Source organism: Carcharhinus amblyrhynchos, chromosome 32 (assembly GCF_965287045.1).
Source record: "Carcharhinus amblyrhynchos chromosome 32, sCarAmb.v2.hapA, whole genome shotgun sequence".
Taxonomy (NCBI): domain Eukaryota; kingdom Metazoa; phylum Chordata; class Chondrichthyes; order Carcharhiniformes; family Carcharhinidae; genus Carcharhinus; species Carcharhinus amblyrhynchos.
Genome location: NC_137355.1, coordinates 19,882,513 through 19,901,519, shown reverse-complemented (window position 1 = coordinate 19,901,519; position 19,007 = coordinate 19,882,513). Strand labels below are relative to the sequence as shown.

At 46.3% G+C, this 19,007-nt stretch overlaps 2 protein-coding genes across 5 annotated transcripts in view; one reads left to right on the top strand and one right to left on the bottom strand.

Annotated features, from left to right (window-relative positions):
* The first annotated feature begins 2,715 nt into the window (after window positions 1–2,715).
* On the top strand, window positions 2,716–15,850 carry LOC145360706 (putative G-protein coupled receptor No18). Its single transcript, XM_080216075.1, has 3 exons — window positions 2,716–2,922; window positions 10,026–11,949; window positions 15,007–15,850. The coding sequence occupies exons 2-3, from the start codon at window positions 10,755–10,757 to the stop codon at window positions 15,138–15,140; spliced, it is 1,329 nt and encodes a 442-aa protein (XP_080072201.1). The 5' UTR covers window positions 2,716–2,922; window positions 10,026–10,754; the 3' UTR covers window positions 15,141–15,850.
* A 2,302-nt stretch (window positions 15,851–18,152) lies between these two features.
* LOC145360808 (creatine kinase U-type, mitochondrial) overlaps window positions 18,153–19,007 on the bottom strand; it is a 35,925-nt gene continuing 35,070 nt past the window's right edge. For all 4 annotated transcript variants that reach the window (XM_080216267.1, XM_080216266.1, XM_080216265.1 and 1 more), the window contains one exon: window positions 18,153–18,390. In XM_080216267.1, coding sequence (XP_080072393.1) covers window positions 18,274–18,390 — 117 coding nt within the window. In that variant the 3' untranslated portion in view covers window positions 18,153–18,273. The remainder of the gene's footprint in view (window positions 18,391–19,007) is intronic.

Genomic DNA, 19,007 nt, shown 5'->3' with positions numbered 1-19,007 from the left:
TGTGAACACACAGATACGCACACACAGCCAGAGGCACACAAATACATACATATACACAGACACACACACACATATCCATATACATAGACACACATGCACGCACATACAGACATATATACACATCCATGCATGTACACAGACATGCACACATACACACAAAAATACATACATACAGATACACTTGCATGCACACCAATACATATAAACAGACAAACGCATGCACATGCACAGGTACAGATACACACACGCATGCACACACAAACACACACACACACACACACACACGGACACAGTGATACATACATATACACAGATACATGCACAGATACACATTGTATATACATAGACACACATACACGCATATACACAGACATACAAAGACACACCAGTACACACACACACATGCACACGTATATATTTATAGTCAGAGACACTAACAGAAACAACTGCAGATAGACACACATGCAGAAATACATACAGATGTATGCAAACACGCACTGACATGGGGGAAGACAGTTGCATCGTGGTAAAGGCATAGATTTAGTAATCTAGTGTTAAGGTTAATGCTCCGGGGAACACAAGTTCAAATCCCACCATGGCAGCTGGTGGAATATAAACTCAATTTTAAAGCTGGAATTTAGAGCTATCACTGATCGTTACTCAGTAGCACAGACACGAGAGACCAGAGTTTATCCCGGATCCGCATCGCTGCCTCAGGAACTAACCATTCCCTTACCATCTCTTCCACAATCCCCATAACCAATCCTCTGAGCACTGGCTGGGAGGCTGCAGAGGAACACCGATATAATGGAGCAGAACAGACTGAGTTCGGGGAATATCCCTGTGTGCATTATTTAAAAAACAAATGCAGGAGAAATATGAAACAAGTGTCCACCTTAGAGGTAGCGCCATAATAAATACATTGTGGGGAAAAGCCCCATCTGGGTCACTAATGTCCCTTAGGGAAGGAAATCTGCTGTCCTTACCCGGTCTGGCCTACACGTGACCCCAGAGACACAGCAATGTGGTTGATTCTTAACTGCCCTGGCAAACCACTCAATTCAAGGGATGGGCAGCAAATGCTGGCTTTACAGTGACGCTTACCTCTCGTGGAAAAATACCTCTTTAAAAAAAGGAGAGGCAGAGATGCACTCAGACATGTAGAGAAACAGATAGACAGTCAGATACACAGAGCAATAGAGACAGACAGCCCCAGATATGGACACTCAGACAAAAACACGTGAAACTAAATATGTGTGCATAGATCCACTCAGACACACAAATACACATTCAGATATACTGATGTATGTATGAGGCAACAGGGTGCCCCACAGCATCAGGAGCCCAGGTTCTATTCCCAGTTTGGGTCACTGTTTGTGTGGAGTTTGCATGTCCTCCTCAGTCTGCCTGAGTTTCCTCTGGGTGCTCTGGTTTCCTCCCACAATCCAAAGATATGAGTTCGGTGGATTGGCCAGGCGAAATTGCCCCTTAGTGTCAGGGGGGCTAGTTAGGGTAAATGCATGGAGTTATGGGGGTGGGGCCTGGGTGGGATTGAGGGCAGTGCAGACCCGATGGGCCGGGTGGCCTCTTTCCGCACTGTAGGAGTCTATCTATGAACTGCATGGGTGAACTTGTACACACAGATGCCTCACAGCCCCTCTAGACTTGTGCTGACTGTGCCAGGATAAAGACATGTTAATAAACTGTTCCAGTTCCTTCATTACCACTGACCTCACGGTTCATTATTAGTCTCAATAGCAGATCTCATAAATAACAATCTTGAAGTATAGTCAGTTTGTGAAACCACTAAGTGTATTAGCCAGTTTTAATCCCATCATTGTCCCACATGCACCTTATCCAGTGCCAGGTCACTGGTTAATAACCAGGGAATGTGAACACAGACTAATAGCTTTTAAACTCCTTCCTGAAAGTTGTAGGGAAGGAGAATTAGGAGCAGTTATTGGGTCAGACTTAGTTCCAGTCCTCCAGCCGCACTTGTGGAGCTGGTATCTACGCATTTCCTCTGGAGCTTTGAATGTTCCTAACAAGTGAATTAATGTTAACAAACGCCGGAACTGCCTCAAGTGACGGAGACTCGACTCCAGCACAAACTAGTATTGTGAGCGAGGAACACAATTCCTGAGGAATTAATCATTTCACAGTCTCCTTTCACTTACACTCTGTGTTTCTGTCTTATTTTAAACTCCACTTATATTTTTATATCTTACTTTTTCACATTTTCTCACCCTCTGAGTCTTGCTATCCGTTCTCCTCCTGTTTGCTTTTCTCTCTCCAAAGATGTGTGAGTTAGGTTGATTGGCCATGCTAAATTGCTCTTTGATGTCAGGGGGATTAGCAGGGTTAGTAGGTGGGATTAGGGGATAGGGTATGGTGGGCTGAATGGCCTCCTGCCATGTGAAGATTCTATGATTCTCTCTGTATTTCTCTCTTTTCTAAGTATCTCTGTGTATTTGTCACTCTCTGTCTTGCTTCCTGTGTGTGTTTTACGTTCCCCCCCCCACCCCCACCCCCCCCCCCCCCCCCCCCCGCCTGCTCTTTCTGTCTCTCCTTCCTTTCCCTTTCTTTATCACGCTTTGGTAAGTGCTGAGAGTGAAGTGGGGTGGTCCTTGGCGAGTGGGCTGGCTTGACAAAGGATAAGTGGGACAGGAGCAGGAAACGTTTCACTTCCTTTAGAAGGAGCAGTGGAATTGAGCCTAAGCCACCGAAACCAGCTGAAAATGTCTCTGACAGAATGTCTCCTTTCTCGAAGAAAGGCTCAACAGCAAGGCTGTCCTGAGAGGGAAACACCAGAATCCTAAAGGAGTGGAACTAAGATTCCAATCAAACCAACCGAAGGTTAAATTCATGTGTTTTTCAGTGGTGGGGATCCCAGTTGCTGAGTGGGACTGCTGCTGAACATTGGTGAGAGCGCAAGTTAATTTAATCATTGAAGTAATTTGTTTAATGAGTTGAAGTGATAGATGTATTGTTAAAAATGGAGAATTCAGCAATCTCTCTTTTGATGGACTCGATCTGTTTAATCGAATTGGCAGCAAAGGTCACTTTGAACAAAGCCGAGGTTCTGTGAAATGTCTATCAAATTCATTCAACGTTGTGTTTATTTAAGGGGATCATTCCCAATTCTTTTCAAAGGACAGATTAGTTTAGTCACTCGTATCCTGATGTAAAGGGTTTGTGGAATAGGATCCCATACAAATTAGGAGCAAGAGGAGGCCACTTGGCCCCTCAGGCCCTGCTCCACCATTCAAGATGCTCATGGCTGATCTGACTGTAATCTCAACCCCCACATTCCTGCTGAACCCCAAAAACCATTCAACCCCCTGGTTTATCTAGAATCTATTTAACTCTGCCTCAACAATATTCAGAATTCTGCTCCCACTGCCTGCACAGGAAGAAAGACTCACTGCCCTCCGAGGGAAAAAATTCTCCTCATCTCTGTCTTGATTGGGTGACCCCTTATTTTAAACAGTGACCCCGAGTTCTGGGTTATCCCACACCAGGGAAGACCCTCTCCACACCCACCCTGTCAATACTCCCACAGGATCTGAAAGGTTTTTGCTCAGGTCACCTCTTACTTTTCTAAACTCTTGCAGATACGAACCTAACCTCTCCGATCTCTCCTCATAAAACAACCCACCCATTCCTGGCATTAGTCTAGTAATGAAAGCAGAAAATGCTGAATAAACTCAGCAGGTCTCTGTGGAGAGAAACAGCGTTAATGTTTTGGGTCTACGTGATTCTCTGCCTGTCCTGAAGCAGATCCGAAACTTTAACTCTGTTTCTCTCCCCACAGAGGCTGGCAGACCTGTTGGATTTTTCCAGAATTTTTCTGTTTTTAATTTCAGATGTTCAGCATCAGTATTTTGCTTTTATTCAGCTGCTAAACCTTCGCTGAACTAATGCATTTGTATCTTTCGTTAAATACAGTTCTCCAGGGGTCTCCTGGTGCATGGCCCATGAGCCGCATCTGGATTGGAGTTTGGAGACCACTGCTGGACACACTACTCCAGATGTGGTCTCACCAATGCCCTACACAACTGAAGCATAACCTTCCTACTTTTGTATTCAATCCCCTTCACAATAAACAATAACGTTCTATTAGCTTTTCTAGTTACCTGTATACTCACCTTTTGTGATTCATGCACTAGGACACCCAGATCCCTCTGCACTTTAGAGTTCTGCAATTTCTCACCATTTAAACAATAAACTTTATTATCTTGCCAAAATGGACAGTTTCACATTTGTCCACACTGTGCTCCATCTGCCAGATTTTTACCCACTCACTTAACCTGTCCATGTCTTTTTGTAGCCTCCTTATGTCCTCCTCTCAATTTACTTTCATTTGCTCAGTCCTTCATTTCAATCTCTTCCATAGATCCATAGATTCATAGCGTCATAGAAGTTTACAGCATGGAAACAGGCCCTTCAGCCCAACTTATCCATGCCGCCCGTTTTTAAAACCCTGAAGCTAGTCCCAATTGCCCGTGTTTGGCCCATATCTCTCTATACCCATCTCACCCTTGTAACTGTCTAAAAGCTTTTTGAAAGACAAAATTGTACCTGCCTCCACTACTGCCTCTGGCAGCTCATTCCAGACACTCACCACCGTTTGTGCGAACAAATTTCCCCTCTAGACACTTTTGTATCTCTCCCCTCTCACCTTAAACCTATGCCCTCTAATTTTAGACTCCCCTCCCTTGGGGAAAAGATGTTGACTATCTAGCTGATCTAAACCCCTCGTTGTTTTATAGACCTTTATAAGATCACCCCTCAGCTTTCTACACTCCAGAGAAAAAAGTCCCAGTCTATCCAACTTCTTATAACTCAAACCATCAAGTCCCAGTAGCATCTTAGTAAATCTTTTCTGCACTTTTTCTAGTTTAGTAACATCCTTTCCATAATAGGGTGACTGTACACAGTCACCCTATTATAGAACTGTACAAGAAACAAGTCCAAAGATGTGTAGGTTAGGTGCATTGGCCGTGCTAAATTGCCCCTCAGTATCAGGGGGATTAGCAGGGTAAATACATGGGGTTATAGGAATAGGGATTGGATGGGATTGTTGTCAGTGTAGGCTCGATAGGTCGAATGGCCTCCTGCATTGTAGGGATTCTATGATTTTAACCCTTTACATCCAGTGTAGTCTCTGTGAGGTTAAACTGACTCAAGGTGCCTGGATTGATCCTGGAAGAATGGGATTAAGTTGGCATTCTTGTACCAGATTCAACCCTGAAGGGTTGGCAGTGCTCCAGGGCTAGCCTGCACGGTTCGATTAGCAGCTTCTAGAAATATTGTTGGCCAGTGTTTGAATGGATAGTGTCGCTCTGCATGGACAGTCAGTGGGAAGTTGATCTGTCTGATGAATTATGCTGCTTTGACTGGTCTCTCTCGAGTATCATTGCTGCACTGCCGGAGGTTCCAGATGAGAAGACTGGGCACAACTGAACGAAAAGCGTTTTCCTTCACTTCGCTTCTCAAGAAAGAAGAGCAGCACAGTGGTTAGCGCTGCTGCCTCACAGTGCCAGGGATCTGTTCAATTTCAGCCTCGGGTCACTGTCCGTGTGAAGTTTACATGTTCTCTCTGCTTCCTCCGGGTGCTCCGGTTTCCTCCCGCACTCCAAAGATGTGTGGATTAGGTTGATGGGCCATGCTAAATTGCCCCTTTAATGTCAGGGCGGCTAGGAGGGTAAATTAATCCAGAAACTCAGCTAATGTCCTGGGGACCCGGGTTCAAATCCCACCACGGCAGATGGTGGAATTTAAATTCAATAAAAAATATCTGGAATTAAGAATCTACTGATGACCATGAAACCATTGTCGGAAAAACCCATCTGGGTCACTAGTGTCCTTCAGGGAAGGAAATCTGCCGTCCTTACCCAGTCTGGCCTACATGTGACTCCAGAGACACAGCAATGTGGTTGACTCTCAACTCTAAACGAGTGCTATAGGGATGGGCAATATTTTATTGACCTCTGCAGTGTCTGGATCAAACATTGCAGTCTGCAGGGAGGGGGAGGGAGAGTGGGAATTAAGAGGCAGTTGCAAAATTCTGAGCAGCGTCAAGGTGGGGATAGGGAGGGGGTGCCGTAAATAGAAGGTTTAGTTGTGGCATCACTGTTAATAACATTGTTTGAAGTTTACCCACTTGCGCCAAGTGGATTCTGATGAGACATTACTGAGCGATGTGGGGCTGTTAGTGCCTTGGGAATGTCTTATTGAGGCTCCGACACCTGGGGTAGTTCCTTGTTGACACTCAGTAAGGGTGAAGCTTCGTGACTGTAGAATTCTCTAGATTTCTGTGCTCAAACAGCAAATTGTCCCTTTGAGAAGCTTAGGGTGAAAGGTCAACATTTGCAATGATGGACACACGAGCAGGAGAGAAGATTGAGTAAATCCAACAGTTTGGCAAATCCTGTTTTTCTCAAATGCCTTGAGAGTGGAAGACTATAACACTACATTCCGCACCATCTCCTTTCCTCCTCCCCCGTGTACTCTATGAACAGTATGCTTTGACTGTGTAGCCAGCAAGAAGCATTACTTTTTACTATATCCCAGTACATGTGACAATAATAAATCAAAGAGAGTTGGGGGTTAATGGAAGACAAGGTTTTAAGAGCATCAAAGGAAGGAATGAGTTTGAGAAAGAGATTTCAGCCCAGAGGAATTGGGAAGAGACAAAAACTAGAAAGTGGGGAATTTGGGCAAAGAGAAACATCCAGGATAGCGAAAAGAAATGAAGATTGTGTGAGAAATAATGGGAAATGTTATAGCTGAAAACTAAGGAGAAGGTGTAGTATAAAGGGTTAACAGGTGGGATATGCTGATATATGACGTTAATGATAATGTACCATTGGGACTAGTCAGTCGGAGACGAGATTATCAAGAGAGAGGTTGGAGACTGGAGTCATGTCCGAGAGCTCTGTTCAGATATGGTACTGATAAACAAGTGTTACGCAGAGTAGTCTATTGTATGTCTAAGAACCAAATTCCATGAGCCCAAGGCAGAGAGAGTTAATCTCAGACCAGCAGAGAGAGATCGCAGTTTAGATGACTAATTTAGATCATTCTCTCTTCACACAGAGTGTTTGCTGCTCTGGATTATGAAGGTTTTTAGACAGTGTAACAGGCAGTGCGTAGCATTAACCCTTTCCCATTCGTATCCCAGGGCTATAGCTCCCTGTCATCGTGGTGTTACTATTTAGAAGTTTGGTCATTCAGCATTGCCAAGCTGGAACCTGGTTTAACCTAAACCAGGACTGATTAAAATAGCAGTAAGGGGCAGAAACCCAATCTGGGTTTGCCCATTTTTACAGATGCATCATAAAAAGCATCCTTTCTGGTTGTATCACAGCTTGGTATGGGCTCCTGCTCTGCCCAAGACCGCAAGAAACTACAAAGGGTCATGAATGTAGCCCAATCCATCACGCAAACCAGCCTCCCATCCATTGACTCTGTCTACACTTCCCACTACCTCAGCAAAGCAGCCAGAATAATTAAGGACTCCACGCACCCTGGACATTCTCTCTTCCATCGGGAAAAAGACACAAAAGTCTAAGGTCACATAGCAACCGACTCAAGAACAGTTTCCTCCCTGTTGCTGTCAGACTTTGGAATGGACCTACCATATATTAAGCTGATCTTTCTCTACACTCTAGCTATGAGTGTAACACTACATTCTGCACTCTCTCCTTTCCTTCTCTATGTATTTTGTCTGTGTAGCGCGCAAGAAAAACACTTCTCACTATGTCCCAATACACGTGACAATAATAAATCAAATCAAAAAAATCCCTCTCCAGCTCAGGAGATACCCGAGGGAAATTGTGCCACGTTCAATTGTTGCCAGGCTAATGGGCTGCCAGCCCTGGACTGAACCCTCCTGCCCTGTGTGTGGCTCATTAGCACAGTGGGCAGTGCCTGTGAAGGGCAAATCTGTCCCCTCAGCAGATACCAAATCAGACACAGTCTCCAGGCCGGGTGTTAATTGCCTGGAGCAAGAATCATAGAACCCTTCAGTGCAGAAGGAGGCCATTCGGCCCATCGGGTCTGTGCAGACCACAACCCCACCTAGGCCCTATCCCTGTAACCCCACACATTTACCCTGCTAATCCCCCTGACACTAGGGGCAATCAACTTAATCCGCACATTTTCAGACTGTGGGAGGAAACTGGAGCACCCGGAGGAAACCCATGCAGACATGGGGAGAAAGATATTACAGTATCTTATTTCTCCTTATTGACCCTGAGTTCTTTCCTTTTTTGCCTCTTCCAGTCGATCACATGACTGATGAGAGGTTGGGGGGGAGGGGCAGGGCGGGGGGAGATTAGTGGCAGTAGTAGGTGGGGAATGGCATTGCCATCACACCAGCCAACACAATGTGTGGGTCAGGCTTGTTGGAATAGTCCCCAGTCACAGAATCAGAATCATGGAATCCCAACACCGCAGAAAGAAGCCATTCGGCCCATCGTGTCTGCACTGACCACAATCCCACCCAGCCCCTATCCCCATAATCCCACGTATTTACCCCACTAATCCCCTCTAACCTATACATCCTGGGCCAATTTAGTATGGTGAATCTACCTAACCCGCACATCTTTGGACTGTGGGAGGAAATCGGAGCACCCGGAGGAAACCCACGCAGTCACGGAGAGAATGTGCAAACTCTACACAGACAGTGACCCGAGCCGGGAATCGAACCCAGGTCCCTGGTGTTGTGAGCCAGCAGTGCTAACCACTGTGCTACCCTAAGTTTGACATATTTATATTACTCTAAGTATGTATTCACAAAATGGAGTTTAAGGCCATTTACTAGTTACTTAAGCTATAAATGGTTATGGGATAAAAATATCTCCAAGTTTCTTTGTTCTGAACACAGTGGATAAATTTGTTGTGATATTAAACCACTGAGACCGTGTTAACGTAGCAGCAGTTTCACAAATTGGCAATTACATCGTTAAACCAACTGCATTGGTAAAGACAGGCTCAATTTCCAGGAGTATAAATGGGCAGAGGTTGGTATTGGGGGAACCATAAAGAGTTTGTACCTCTGATTGTAGAATAAACTTGCTGAAGGTAAAAGATAAGGGCCAGAATCCTCTGACTGTTCACGTTGGTGGGATTCTCCAGTTCTGCCGGCAGCGCGCTCCTGCCCAAGGGTTTCCTGCCAGTGTGGGGTGATCGTACAATGATAGAAATTCTACAGTGCAGAAAGAGGCCATTTGGCCCATCGAGTCTGCACCAACCACAATCCTACCCAGGCCCTATCCCCATATCCCTATATATTTACCCGCTAATCCCTCTAACCTACGCATTTCAGGACTCTAAGTGGCAATTTTTAGCATTGCCAATCCACCTAACCAGCACGGCTTTTGGACTGTGGGAGGAAACCAGGGCGCCCGGAGGAAACCCACGCAGACATGGAGAGAATGTGCAGACTCCACACAGATAGTGACCCAAGCTTGGAATTGAACCCAGGTCCCTGGCACTGTGAAGCAGCAATGCTAACCACTGTGCCACCGTGCAGCTGACAATGGGAATTCCCAATGACAACAGTGGAACCGGAGAATCCTCCCGCTGGCAGGAAATAGACGGTTAGGAGGCGAAGAATCTCACCCAAGCCGGTTAGGTACTTTGGCCATGCTAAATTCTAAATGCTAAAATGGGCAGCACGGTGGCCCAGTGGTTAGCACTGCTGCCTCACAGCACCAGGGACCTGGGTTCGATTCCCAGCTTGGGTCACTGTCTGTATGGAGTCTGTACATTCTCCCTGTGTCTGTGCGGGTTTCCTCCGGGTGCTCCAGTTTCCTCCCACAGTCCGAAAGACATACAGGTTAGGTGCTAAATCCTCCCTCTGTACCTGAACAGGGGCTGGAGTGTGGCGACAAGGGGAATTTTACATTGCAGTGTTAATGTAAGCCTACTTGTGACAGCAGTAAAATATTTTTAAAAAGGCTGTATTATTCCTCCACCTTACTATCGATAAGCTGTGTTTCTTTGCATTTTTTCAGGCTGACAGAACCAACTCTCTCCCCCGTCTGGCCACTAACTGTTTATACAAGTGAAGGTGAACCAGGATATTAATGGACAACCTGAGAGCAGATTGCTGGAGGGGTTTGAAAGGCGTTGCCTGGGTGTGAGCGTGGGGTTCAGAGTCACAGAGCTCCGAGATCCAACTCTGTCACTGCAAGAAGTTTTGGGAAAAAAGAGTATTTCCATTGTTTCTTTTCGTGTCTGTCAAATGTCCCAACACGGTTCACCGTGACGTGTAATCATCGATGTGAAACACAGCAAGATCCCACAAACTGTGATAGATAACGACCAGATAATCTCTTTGATCTGCAGTGTTGATTGAGGGTTAAATATTGGCTTCTTATCAGTGGGGCCCAGGCAGGCAAACTGAGTTTAAATCTCTCATCTGAAGGACAGCAGCTCCAACAACGCCGCCCTCCCTCAGTACCACACAGGACTGTCAGTTCAGATCGCTCTTTGGAGTGGGGCTTGAAGCCGGAACCTTGTGACTGAGAGGTGAGGTTTTGGCCGTGATCTTTTTCCCTGTCCAATACAATTAAATATTCCTGCTTCCCAAGTGGCTGCAATTGACCAGCCAGCCATTCTGGATTACTGAGGACTAACCTCCCTCCGAGTCAGGCTGATGCTAAGGCTTGTGTTCGGAAGTCTTTGGGAAGTTGAATGAAGGAATCCATTTGGAATTGAATGCTCCCACAGTTCCGGTAAGGATGAACAATCTTCAGAACTTGGATCCAGCAGCACTGGGATCCAATAGCAGCGGACAAGCACACCAGCTGTTGGCACAGACCGTGGCCCAGGCAATTCTCTATCTGCTCATCTTAATCGTTGCTCTTCCATTGAACATCCTAGTCCTGGTTTTGGTTTACAAATGCCGGCCTCTGCGAAGTATCCCCAACATATTTGTGGCCTCCTTGGCCCTGGCCGATTTCCTCATCGCTCTTTTAGGCCTGCCTGCCATCGTCATAGCAACCGTCGCCCAGAGCTGGCCCTTTGGTGCGACCTTGTGCCAAACCTCGGGCTTCCTGACCTTCTCGCTGAGGAACGTCTCCATCCTGTCAGTGGCTGGGATCGCGGTGGACAGGTATTACGTCATTGCAAAGCCCTTTATACTGGTGGTGACCAAGGAGAAGGCGAAGAAGGTGATTGTGTTTTTGTGGTGGAACGGGTTGCTCTGTGGAATCCCACCGCTCTTTGGTCTGGGCCTTTACAAGTTTTCCCCGAGCAGGTGTTTGTGTGACTATAGCTGGTTGGACGGAGGCTCCAGTCTGGCCTATGGGATCTACCTTTTTATTTGGATCTATGTGATGTCTTTGCTATTGGTCACCATCTCCTATTACTTCATCTACCGGGTCACCCGTGAACATGTGAAGCAGAAAGCCCAGCGTTTCACCAGCAGCTTTCCCCCTGAGCAGGAAGGCACTTCCATCCCCATGGAATTCAGCCCCTTCAGGCTCTTACAGTCCAGCCTTTCCAGGAAGTGGGCTAGCTTCATCTCTTCCAACTCAAACTTCAACACAAGCAGCTCGTCCGATGTGGCAATGGAGTCAAAAACGACCCGAACCATCGTTGCCGTGGTGACAACCTACCTGGTGACCTGGGTGCCCTACTTCATCGTGAACTTTCACCCCGGCTCTGTGTACGGGAGGAAGGTCCCCAAGATGTTGGACTTCCTGGTCACCTGGCTGACCTTTGTGAACTGTGCTCTGAACCCAGTTCTCTACGCTGTCCTGAACCGACAGTTCAGACGCTGTCTGAAGGAGAACATCGGCCTGTGGTTTGGGGCGTCCACACAGCAAGCTTCAGAGGGGGTCCCAGGTCCAGCCACCATTGCCCAGAACGGGGGCATCAGTAAACGGCCAACAAGTAATGAGAACGGCCCACCTCCCTTCTCCATGATCCGAGGTACTCTCTTTCCCTTTCTTTAATTCTGAGCTTGGGAAGGTTGTTTAAGTTTCTGGTATCTGTGGGAAAGATCTTGCAGTTGATAAAGAGACACCTGGCTCCCTCATTCCAAAAATAGAAGCACGCGGGGTCAAAGGAATGGTGTTAACTTGGAATAAAGGATAAATTTTTATTTTATTCATAGAATTATAGAATCTCTGTAGTGCGGAAGGCGGCCATTCAGCCCATTGAGTCTGTACCAACCACAATCCCACCCAGACCCTGTTCCTGTAACCCCACATATTTACTTTGCCAGTCCCCCTGACACTATGGTCAATTTAGCACGGTCAATCCACCTAAACTGCACATCTTTGGACTGAGGGAGAAAACCGGAGCACAACAGAGGAAACCCACGCAGACATGGGGAGAATGTGCAGGCTCCAGATTGGTGGTGACCCAAGGCCAGAATTGAACCCAGATCTTCCCAGCGTGATGAGGCAGCAGTGCTATCTAATATGTCACCGTGCCGCCCCTATCATCTCCCATTCATCGATGGGATATGTGTGTCACTGGCTGGGCCAGCATTTATTGCCCATCCCTGGTTACCCTTGAGAAGGTGGTGGCGAACTGCCTTCTTGAATCACTGATACAATCTGAGTGTCTCACTTGGCCATTTCAGAGGGCAGTTGAGAGTCGACCACATTGCTGTGGCTCTGGAGTCACATGTAGGCCAGACCGGGTAAGGACGGCAGATTTCCTTCCCTAAAGGGCATTAGTGAACCAGATGGGTTTTTCCAGCGATGGTTTCATGGTCATCAGTAAATTCTTATTTTCAGATTTTTTTTATTGAATTCAAAATCCACCATCTGCCGTGGTGGGATTCGAACCCGGGTCCACAGAACATTAGCTGGATTAACAGTAGCAATAATACCACTAGGCCAATACTTCCCTCTGTGAGTCTTTGATTCTTTAGGAAGCCAAATGGAATATTGTTGTTTATTGCAAGGGGAATGGAATATAAAAGAGGAGATGATTTGTTGTACAGAGCATTGGTGAGATCGTACCTGGAGTGCAGCGTACAGTCTGGTCACCTTGTTTAAGAATTGATATAAATGCGTTCAAATCAGTTCAGCAAAAGTTCACTTGACTGGTTGTCAAAGCTGGACTCAATGTCAGCTCTTTTCTCTCCTTACAGAGGCTGTCAGACCTGCCGGGATTTTCCAGCATTTTCTCTTTTGGTTTCAGATTCCAGCATCCGCAGTAATTTGCTTTTAACACTTGACCGATATCTGGGATGGGGGTTTGGTCTTATGGGAAAGGTTGGGTCTGTACATACTGCAGTTTAGGAAATTGAGAGGTGAATTTTATCTCTATTCATACATGGGTGTCCCTGGTTAGGACAGCATTTATTGCCCTACAGAAGGTGGTGGTGAGCTGCCTTCTTGAACCGCTGCAGTCCGTGTGGTGTAGGGACATCATGATGTGGAGATGCAGGTGTTAGACTGAGGTGGGCACAGTAAGAAGTCTCAAAACACCAGATTAAAGTCCAACAGTTTTATTTGGAATCACGAGCCTTCATAGTGCTACTCCTTCATCAGGTGACTCATCTGATTAAGAAACAGTGCTCCGAAAGCTCATGATTCCAAATAAACCTGTTGGACTTTCCCTGGTGTTTTGAGACTTCTTATTCTGACCTTATGAAGAAAGATCGTTGATGAAGCAGTTGAAGATGTTTGGGTGTAGGACAGTAATCCTGAGGGACTCCTACAGAGATGTCTTAGAACTGAGAGAATTGCCCTCTGTGATGACAATGTGCAATTGGCATATTTTATGTTTAAGGTGAATGTTTTAAGATTCAGCTTTCTGCTACAGATAGTCGGTATGTCTGGAAGGAAAGCAGTTCAGGTGTTGGGAGAGCGGGATAATTAGTCGTTTTAGCCATATCATTTTTACTTTGGATAGAGCTAATGGACTTTTATTTATAGATGAAGATATTCCCTCGAATTTTTGAGTAGTTTGATTGACAGAGTCTTGTGATAATGTGGTTAATGGGGGAAGCTAGGTTTATAGCAGAGAAACAACTTTTGAGGACAACACCTCAGACCTGCTGAAATTTTACAGCATTTTCTGTTTTTTTTCAAATTCCAGCATCCGCAGTAATTTGCTTTTATATTTGAGGGCAGCACGGTAGCACAGTGGTTAGTGCCAGGGATCCAGGTTCGATCCTGGTCTGGGTCACTGTCTGTGTGGATTTTGCACATTCTTCCCGTATCTGTGTGGGTTTCCTTCGGGTGCTCCGGTTTCCTCCCACAGTTTGAAGGATGTGCTGGTTAGGTGCATTGGCCATGTTATTTTTTCCTTCAGTGTGCCTGAACAGGTGCTGGAGTGCGGCAACTAGGTGATTTTTCACAGTAACTTCATTGCAATGTTAACATAAGCCTACTTGTGACACTAATAAATAAACTTTAAACTTGGGGTTTGTTTAAAGACAGAAATCTGCTAGCTGCTCTGAAACTCAAAATCTCTTTGACAGCTTTGAGACTGTCTACACTCCTTATAGCAAATATATTTACAGTTGCTAACTGTATTTAACATGGAATTTTGAGTCTGTAAGTGAATGTTGCTTATTTGGAACTGAAACAGTGATAATTTAGAAATTGGGCTTTGTTTCCTTTCATGTTTTAACTGTTATTCAGCTGTTTAGAGTTAATCTGCTTCATTTTGTTAGAGTTATAATTAAGCTGTGATATTACATAAATAAAAGCAAAATACGGCGGATGCTGGAATCTGAAACACAAACAGAAAATGCTGGAAAATCTCAGCAGGTCTGACAGCATCTGTGGAGAGAGAATAGAACCAATGTTTCGAGTCTGGATGACTTTTTGTCAAAGTTTCATCAGCGGGGAGTTTGGCCAACTGGTTACAACATCAATCTGACTGGAATTGATTCAGGGCAGAGGGGCGAGGTGGTGGGGTGGGGTGGGGGAGAGTGGGAGGAGGGGTGTGGTTATTCACTCCAGCACAAAGTTATCAGAGAGTTGAAGCTGATGAAGATTGTTTCTTGTCTCTTGATTGCAGAGCTGCAGAGAACAGTGTCACCGGCATTCCTCGGGGATTCCTCACTTTACACAAGCTCTCCGAGTCCACGTTCAGTGTTCTCCCAGCGACGAGCCAGCCCTGCTCTGCGGCCTCACAGCCACATAGCTGTGTGAATTCGACACAGTCACAAACCTACCCGCAACAGGCAGGAATCCTTAATAATGGCTAATCACCTCGGGAATGGCCAGAGACCCTCGGGAATGGCCAGTGACACCTGGAAATGGCCAGTTACCCTCGGGAACAGCCGGTGACCCTTGGAAATGGCTACTGACTCCTGGAAATGGCTAGTAACCCTTGGGAATGGACTTTGCCCTTCTGCAATGGACAAACCTCCTCCCCCCCCTCCAACCCTGGGCAATGAAGAGTTAAAATCTTGGCTTTCCTCTATGAAATCCGCAGGGATCATTTTAATTTCCAGGCAAACAAGAGATCATCGACACGGAAATACGACGAGACTGGCTAATCTACATGGCTCCCTCCTGGGAAATGAGAGATCTCTCCCCTCGAGTGAAACACAAGGTTTGCCTCCTGGTTTTTCCAGATCCCTGAGGTTAAGGCATGAAGCTCGCTGCTTTCACTGGCCCCTCGCGGCTGATCTGAGAATAAGGATCTGCAATCAGGGAAATCCAACAGGAACTGTCCACCCGGATACAAAACATTCCCCTGCCCAGATCAACATCTGCATTGTTTGTATAACAGCTGGTCAGTGAAAAACTTATCTCATCACTGACTTAGCAACGTGGAATGTAGATGATTGGGAATACCGGGAATGGGGCGGCTGTTCCCAGTGTTACTCCAAACTGAACCTGGACTCAGGCTCCGAATCCGTGAGAAATGAAATAAATGATCCCCGGATTCGATAGGGTGAAGTCAGGGTTTATTATAGTGATGTTTTGATGATAAAAATCTGTTCACTTTTTATACTTGAGGCTAGAATGTTTGTTGCTTCATCTCGGTGCTGTTTTGAGATGTTGAGTATTTGGGGATGTTTGAATCAGCGCTGACTCTTCCCCAGGGACTGTCAGCCTCCCCTTTCAGCCTTTACATAACTCCATGAATCCTAATGCTGAGAGTTAGCACTGAATCCCTACAGAACAGAAAGAGGCCATTCAGCCCATCTAGTCTGCACCGACCACAATCCCAGGCCCTATCCGAGCTGGCCCCCTGATACTAAGGGGCAAGTTAGCATGGCCAACCTCCTAACCCTCACACCTTTCAGGAAACCCATGCAGACACAGGGAGAACGTGCAGACTCCACACAGTGACCCAAGCTGGGAACCAAACCCGTGTCCCTGGTGCTGTGAGGCAGCAGCGGTAATCACTGTGCCACCGTGCCACCCCTTCCTGGCAATTTAACAGACCATGGGGGGCATCACATTCCCTCAATGTCTCCCATACAGTGATGGGACGGGACGGGGGGGGGGGTCTGTGATTCCCCCACACGGTGACGGGATTTGGGGGGGGGGGGGTCTGTGACTCCCCCCACATGGTGACGGGATGTGGATGTGGGTCGAGTTCCCTCCAAAGGTTCCCTCGATACTAACGGGTGAGGTGCCTGAAGATTGGAGAGTGGCAAATGTTGTGCCTTTGTTTAAAAAGGGCTGCACGGAAAAGCCTGGGAACTGCAGGCCAGTGAGCCTCACATCTGTGGTGGGTAAATTGTTGGAAGGTATTTTGAGAGACAGGATCTACAGGCATTTAGAGACGCAAAGACTGGTTAGGGACAGTCAGCACGGCTTTCTGAGTGGAAAATCATGTCTCACAAACTTGGTTGAGTTTTTTGAAGGGGTAACCAAGAAGGTAGATGAGGGCAGTGGAGTTGATGTTGTCTACATGGACTGCAGCAAGGCCTTTGACAAGGTACTGTATGGTAGGTTGTTGCAAAAGTTAAATCTCACGGGGTGCAGGGTGAGGTATCTAAATGGATACAAAATTGGCTTCTTAAGAGAAGCCAGAGGGTGGTTGTAGAGGGTTGTTTTTCAAACTGGAGGCCTGTGACCAGCGGTGTGCCTCAGGGATCAGTGCTGGGCCCACTGTTTTTTGTCATTTATATTAATGATTTGGATGAGAATATAGGGGGCGTGGTTAGTAAGTTTGCAGATGACACTAAGATTGGTGGCATAGCGGACAGTGAAGAAAATTATCTCCAATTGTAACAGGATCTTGGTCAATTGGGCCAGTGGGCTGACGAATGGCTGATAGAGTTTAATTTAGACAAATGTGAGGTGATGCATTTTGGTCGTTTGAACCAGGGCAGGACTTACTCAGTTCACGGTAGGGCATTGGGGAGAGTTACAGAACAAAGAGATCTAGGGGTACAGGTTCATAGCTCCTTGAAAGTGGAGTCACAGGTGGACAGAGTGGTGAAGAAGGCATTCGCCATGCTTGGTTTCGTTGGTCAGGACATTGAATACAGGAGTTGGGACGTCTTGTTGAAGTTGTACAAGACATTGGTAAGGCCACACTTGGAATACTGTGTACAATTCTGGTCACCCTATTATAGAAAGGATATTATTAAACTGGAAAGCGCGCAGAAAAGATTTACTAGGATGCTACCGGGACTTGATGGTTTGAGTTATAAGGAGAGGCGGGATAGACTGGGACTTTTTTCTCTGGAGCGTAGGAGGTTTAGGGATGATCTTATGGAGGTCTATAAAATAATGAGGGGTTTAGATCAGCTAGATAGTCAAAATCTTTTCCCAAAGGTAGGGGAGTCTAAAACTAGAGGGCAGAGGTTTAAGGTGAGAGGGGAGAGATACAAAAGAGTCAAGAGGGGTAATTTTTTCACACAGAGGGTGGTGAGTGTCTGGAACAAGCTGCCAGAGGCAGTAGTAGAGGTGGGTACAATTTTGTCTTTTAAAAAGTGTTTAGACAGTTACATGGGTAAGATGGGTGTAGAGGGATATGGGCCAAATGTGGGCAATTGGGACTAACTTAGTCTTTAAAATAAAAGGGCAGCATGGACAAGTTGGCTGAAGGGCCTGTTTCCAGGCTGTAAATCTTTCTGACTCTAAAGTGATGGTGTAAGGGAAGAGGAATTGTGCTCATGCAGAGATTGGACCTTAGCACAAGTCACACTGATAATCCCATGACAAGGTTGACAAAGAGTTTACGAGTAGCCAGTATTTTGAGAGTTTAGAATGTCAGGAAGTTTAATTATTTGGTTCAAAAGTGTGATGATTTCCAGACTTTTACCGTGTGTGATGCGACATCACTTTTAGTTGTAACAGTTTGAATACACAGGGATTAACGTCGATTCTGGACCAGGGGCGCTGGGATTTTGATATCTTGCCCCTTCTGGAGTCTCTTCTCACACTCAATTAAATAGTTCACTCCATCAATGACTAGTTGTACCAGCTCCACCTGGGGAATGAAACAAGATGTTCAAGTTTACACCTGTACAATGGGGAGTCGAATTGTTAGACTATATTGCGATATAAACCCTTTCCTACCCCCTGGCCTTCCCTCCTTCCTCCCACCCAGCCACCTCAGCACCTTCCCTCCTTCCCCAAAGAAACTCCTCTCCCTTTGCAGCCCCTGTATCCCCAAGGAACCCCATCCCCATAACTGCCCCCTCTCCTCATCTATTACCCCTCCCTGAATTCCCCCTCCCTCCCTCAGCCATCTCCCCAAAGAACCCAGTCTCCTGTCTCCCCTTCTCCTATGAACACTCCCCTTATTCCTGATTCCCTCACCCAAAAATCCCTTTTCTGTCCTCTCTTTCACCCTCTACCCCCTTCCCTGCCTCTCCCACTCTCTCTTCTAACCTTTAGCCCTGGCGCATAGGAGGCTGAGGGGTGATCTTATAGAGATCTAAAAAATAATCAGGGGCACAGATCAGCTAGATAGTCAATATCTTTTCCCAAAGTTAGGGAAGTCTAAAACTAGAGGGCAGAGGTTTAAGGTGAGAGGGATCCAGAGGGGCAATTTTTTTCACACAGAGGGTGGTGAGTGTCTGGAACAAGCTGTCGGGAGGTAGT

What these genes read in the sequence shown, in the direction of transcription:
- LOC145360706 (XM_080216075.1), top strand. Translation starts at nt 10,755, where the DNA reads ATGAACAATCTTCAGAACTTGGATCCAGCAGCACTGGGATCCAATAGC. An exon ending in TCCCTTCTCCATGATCCGAG is followed by an intron (nt 11,950 to 15,006) that starts GTACTCTCTTTC and finishes TCTTGATTGCAG; the next exon opens with AGCTGCAGAGAACAGTGTCA.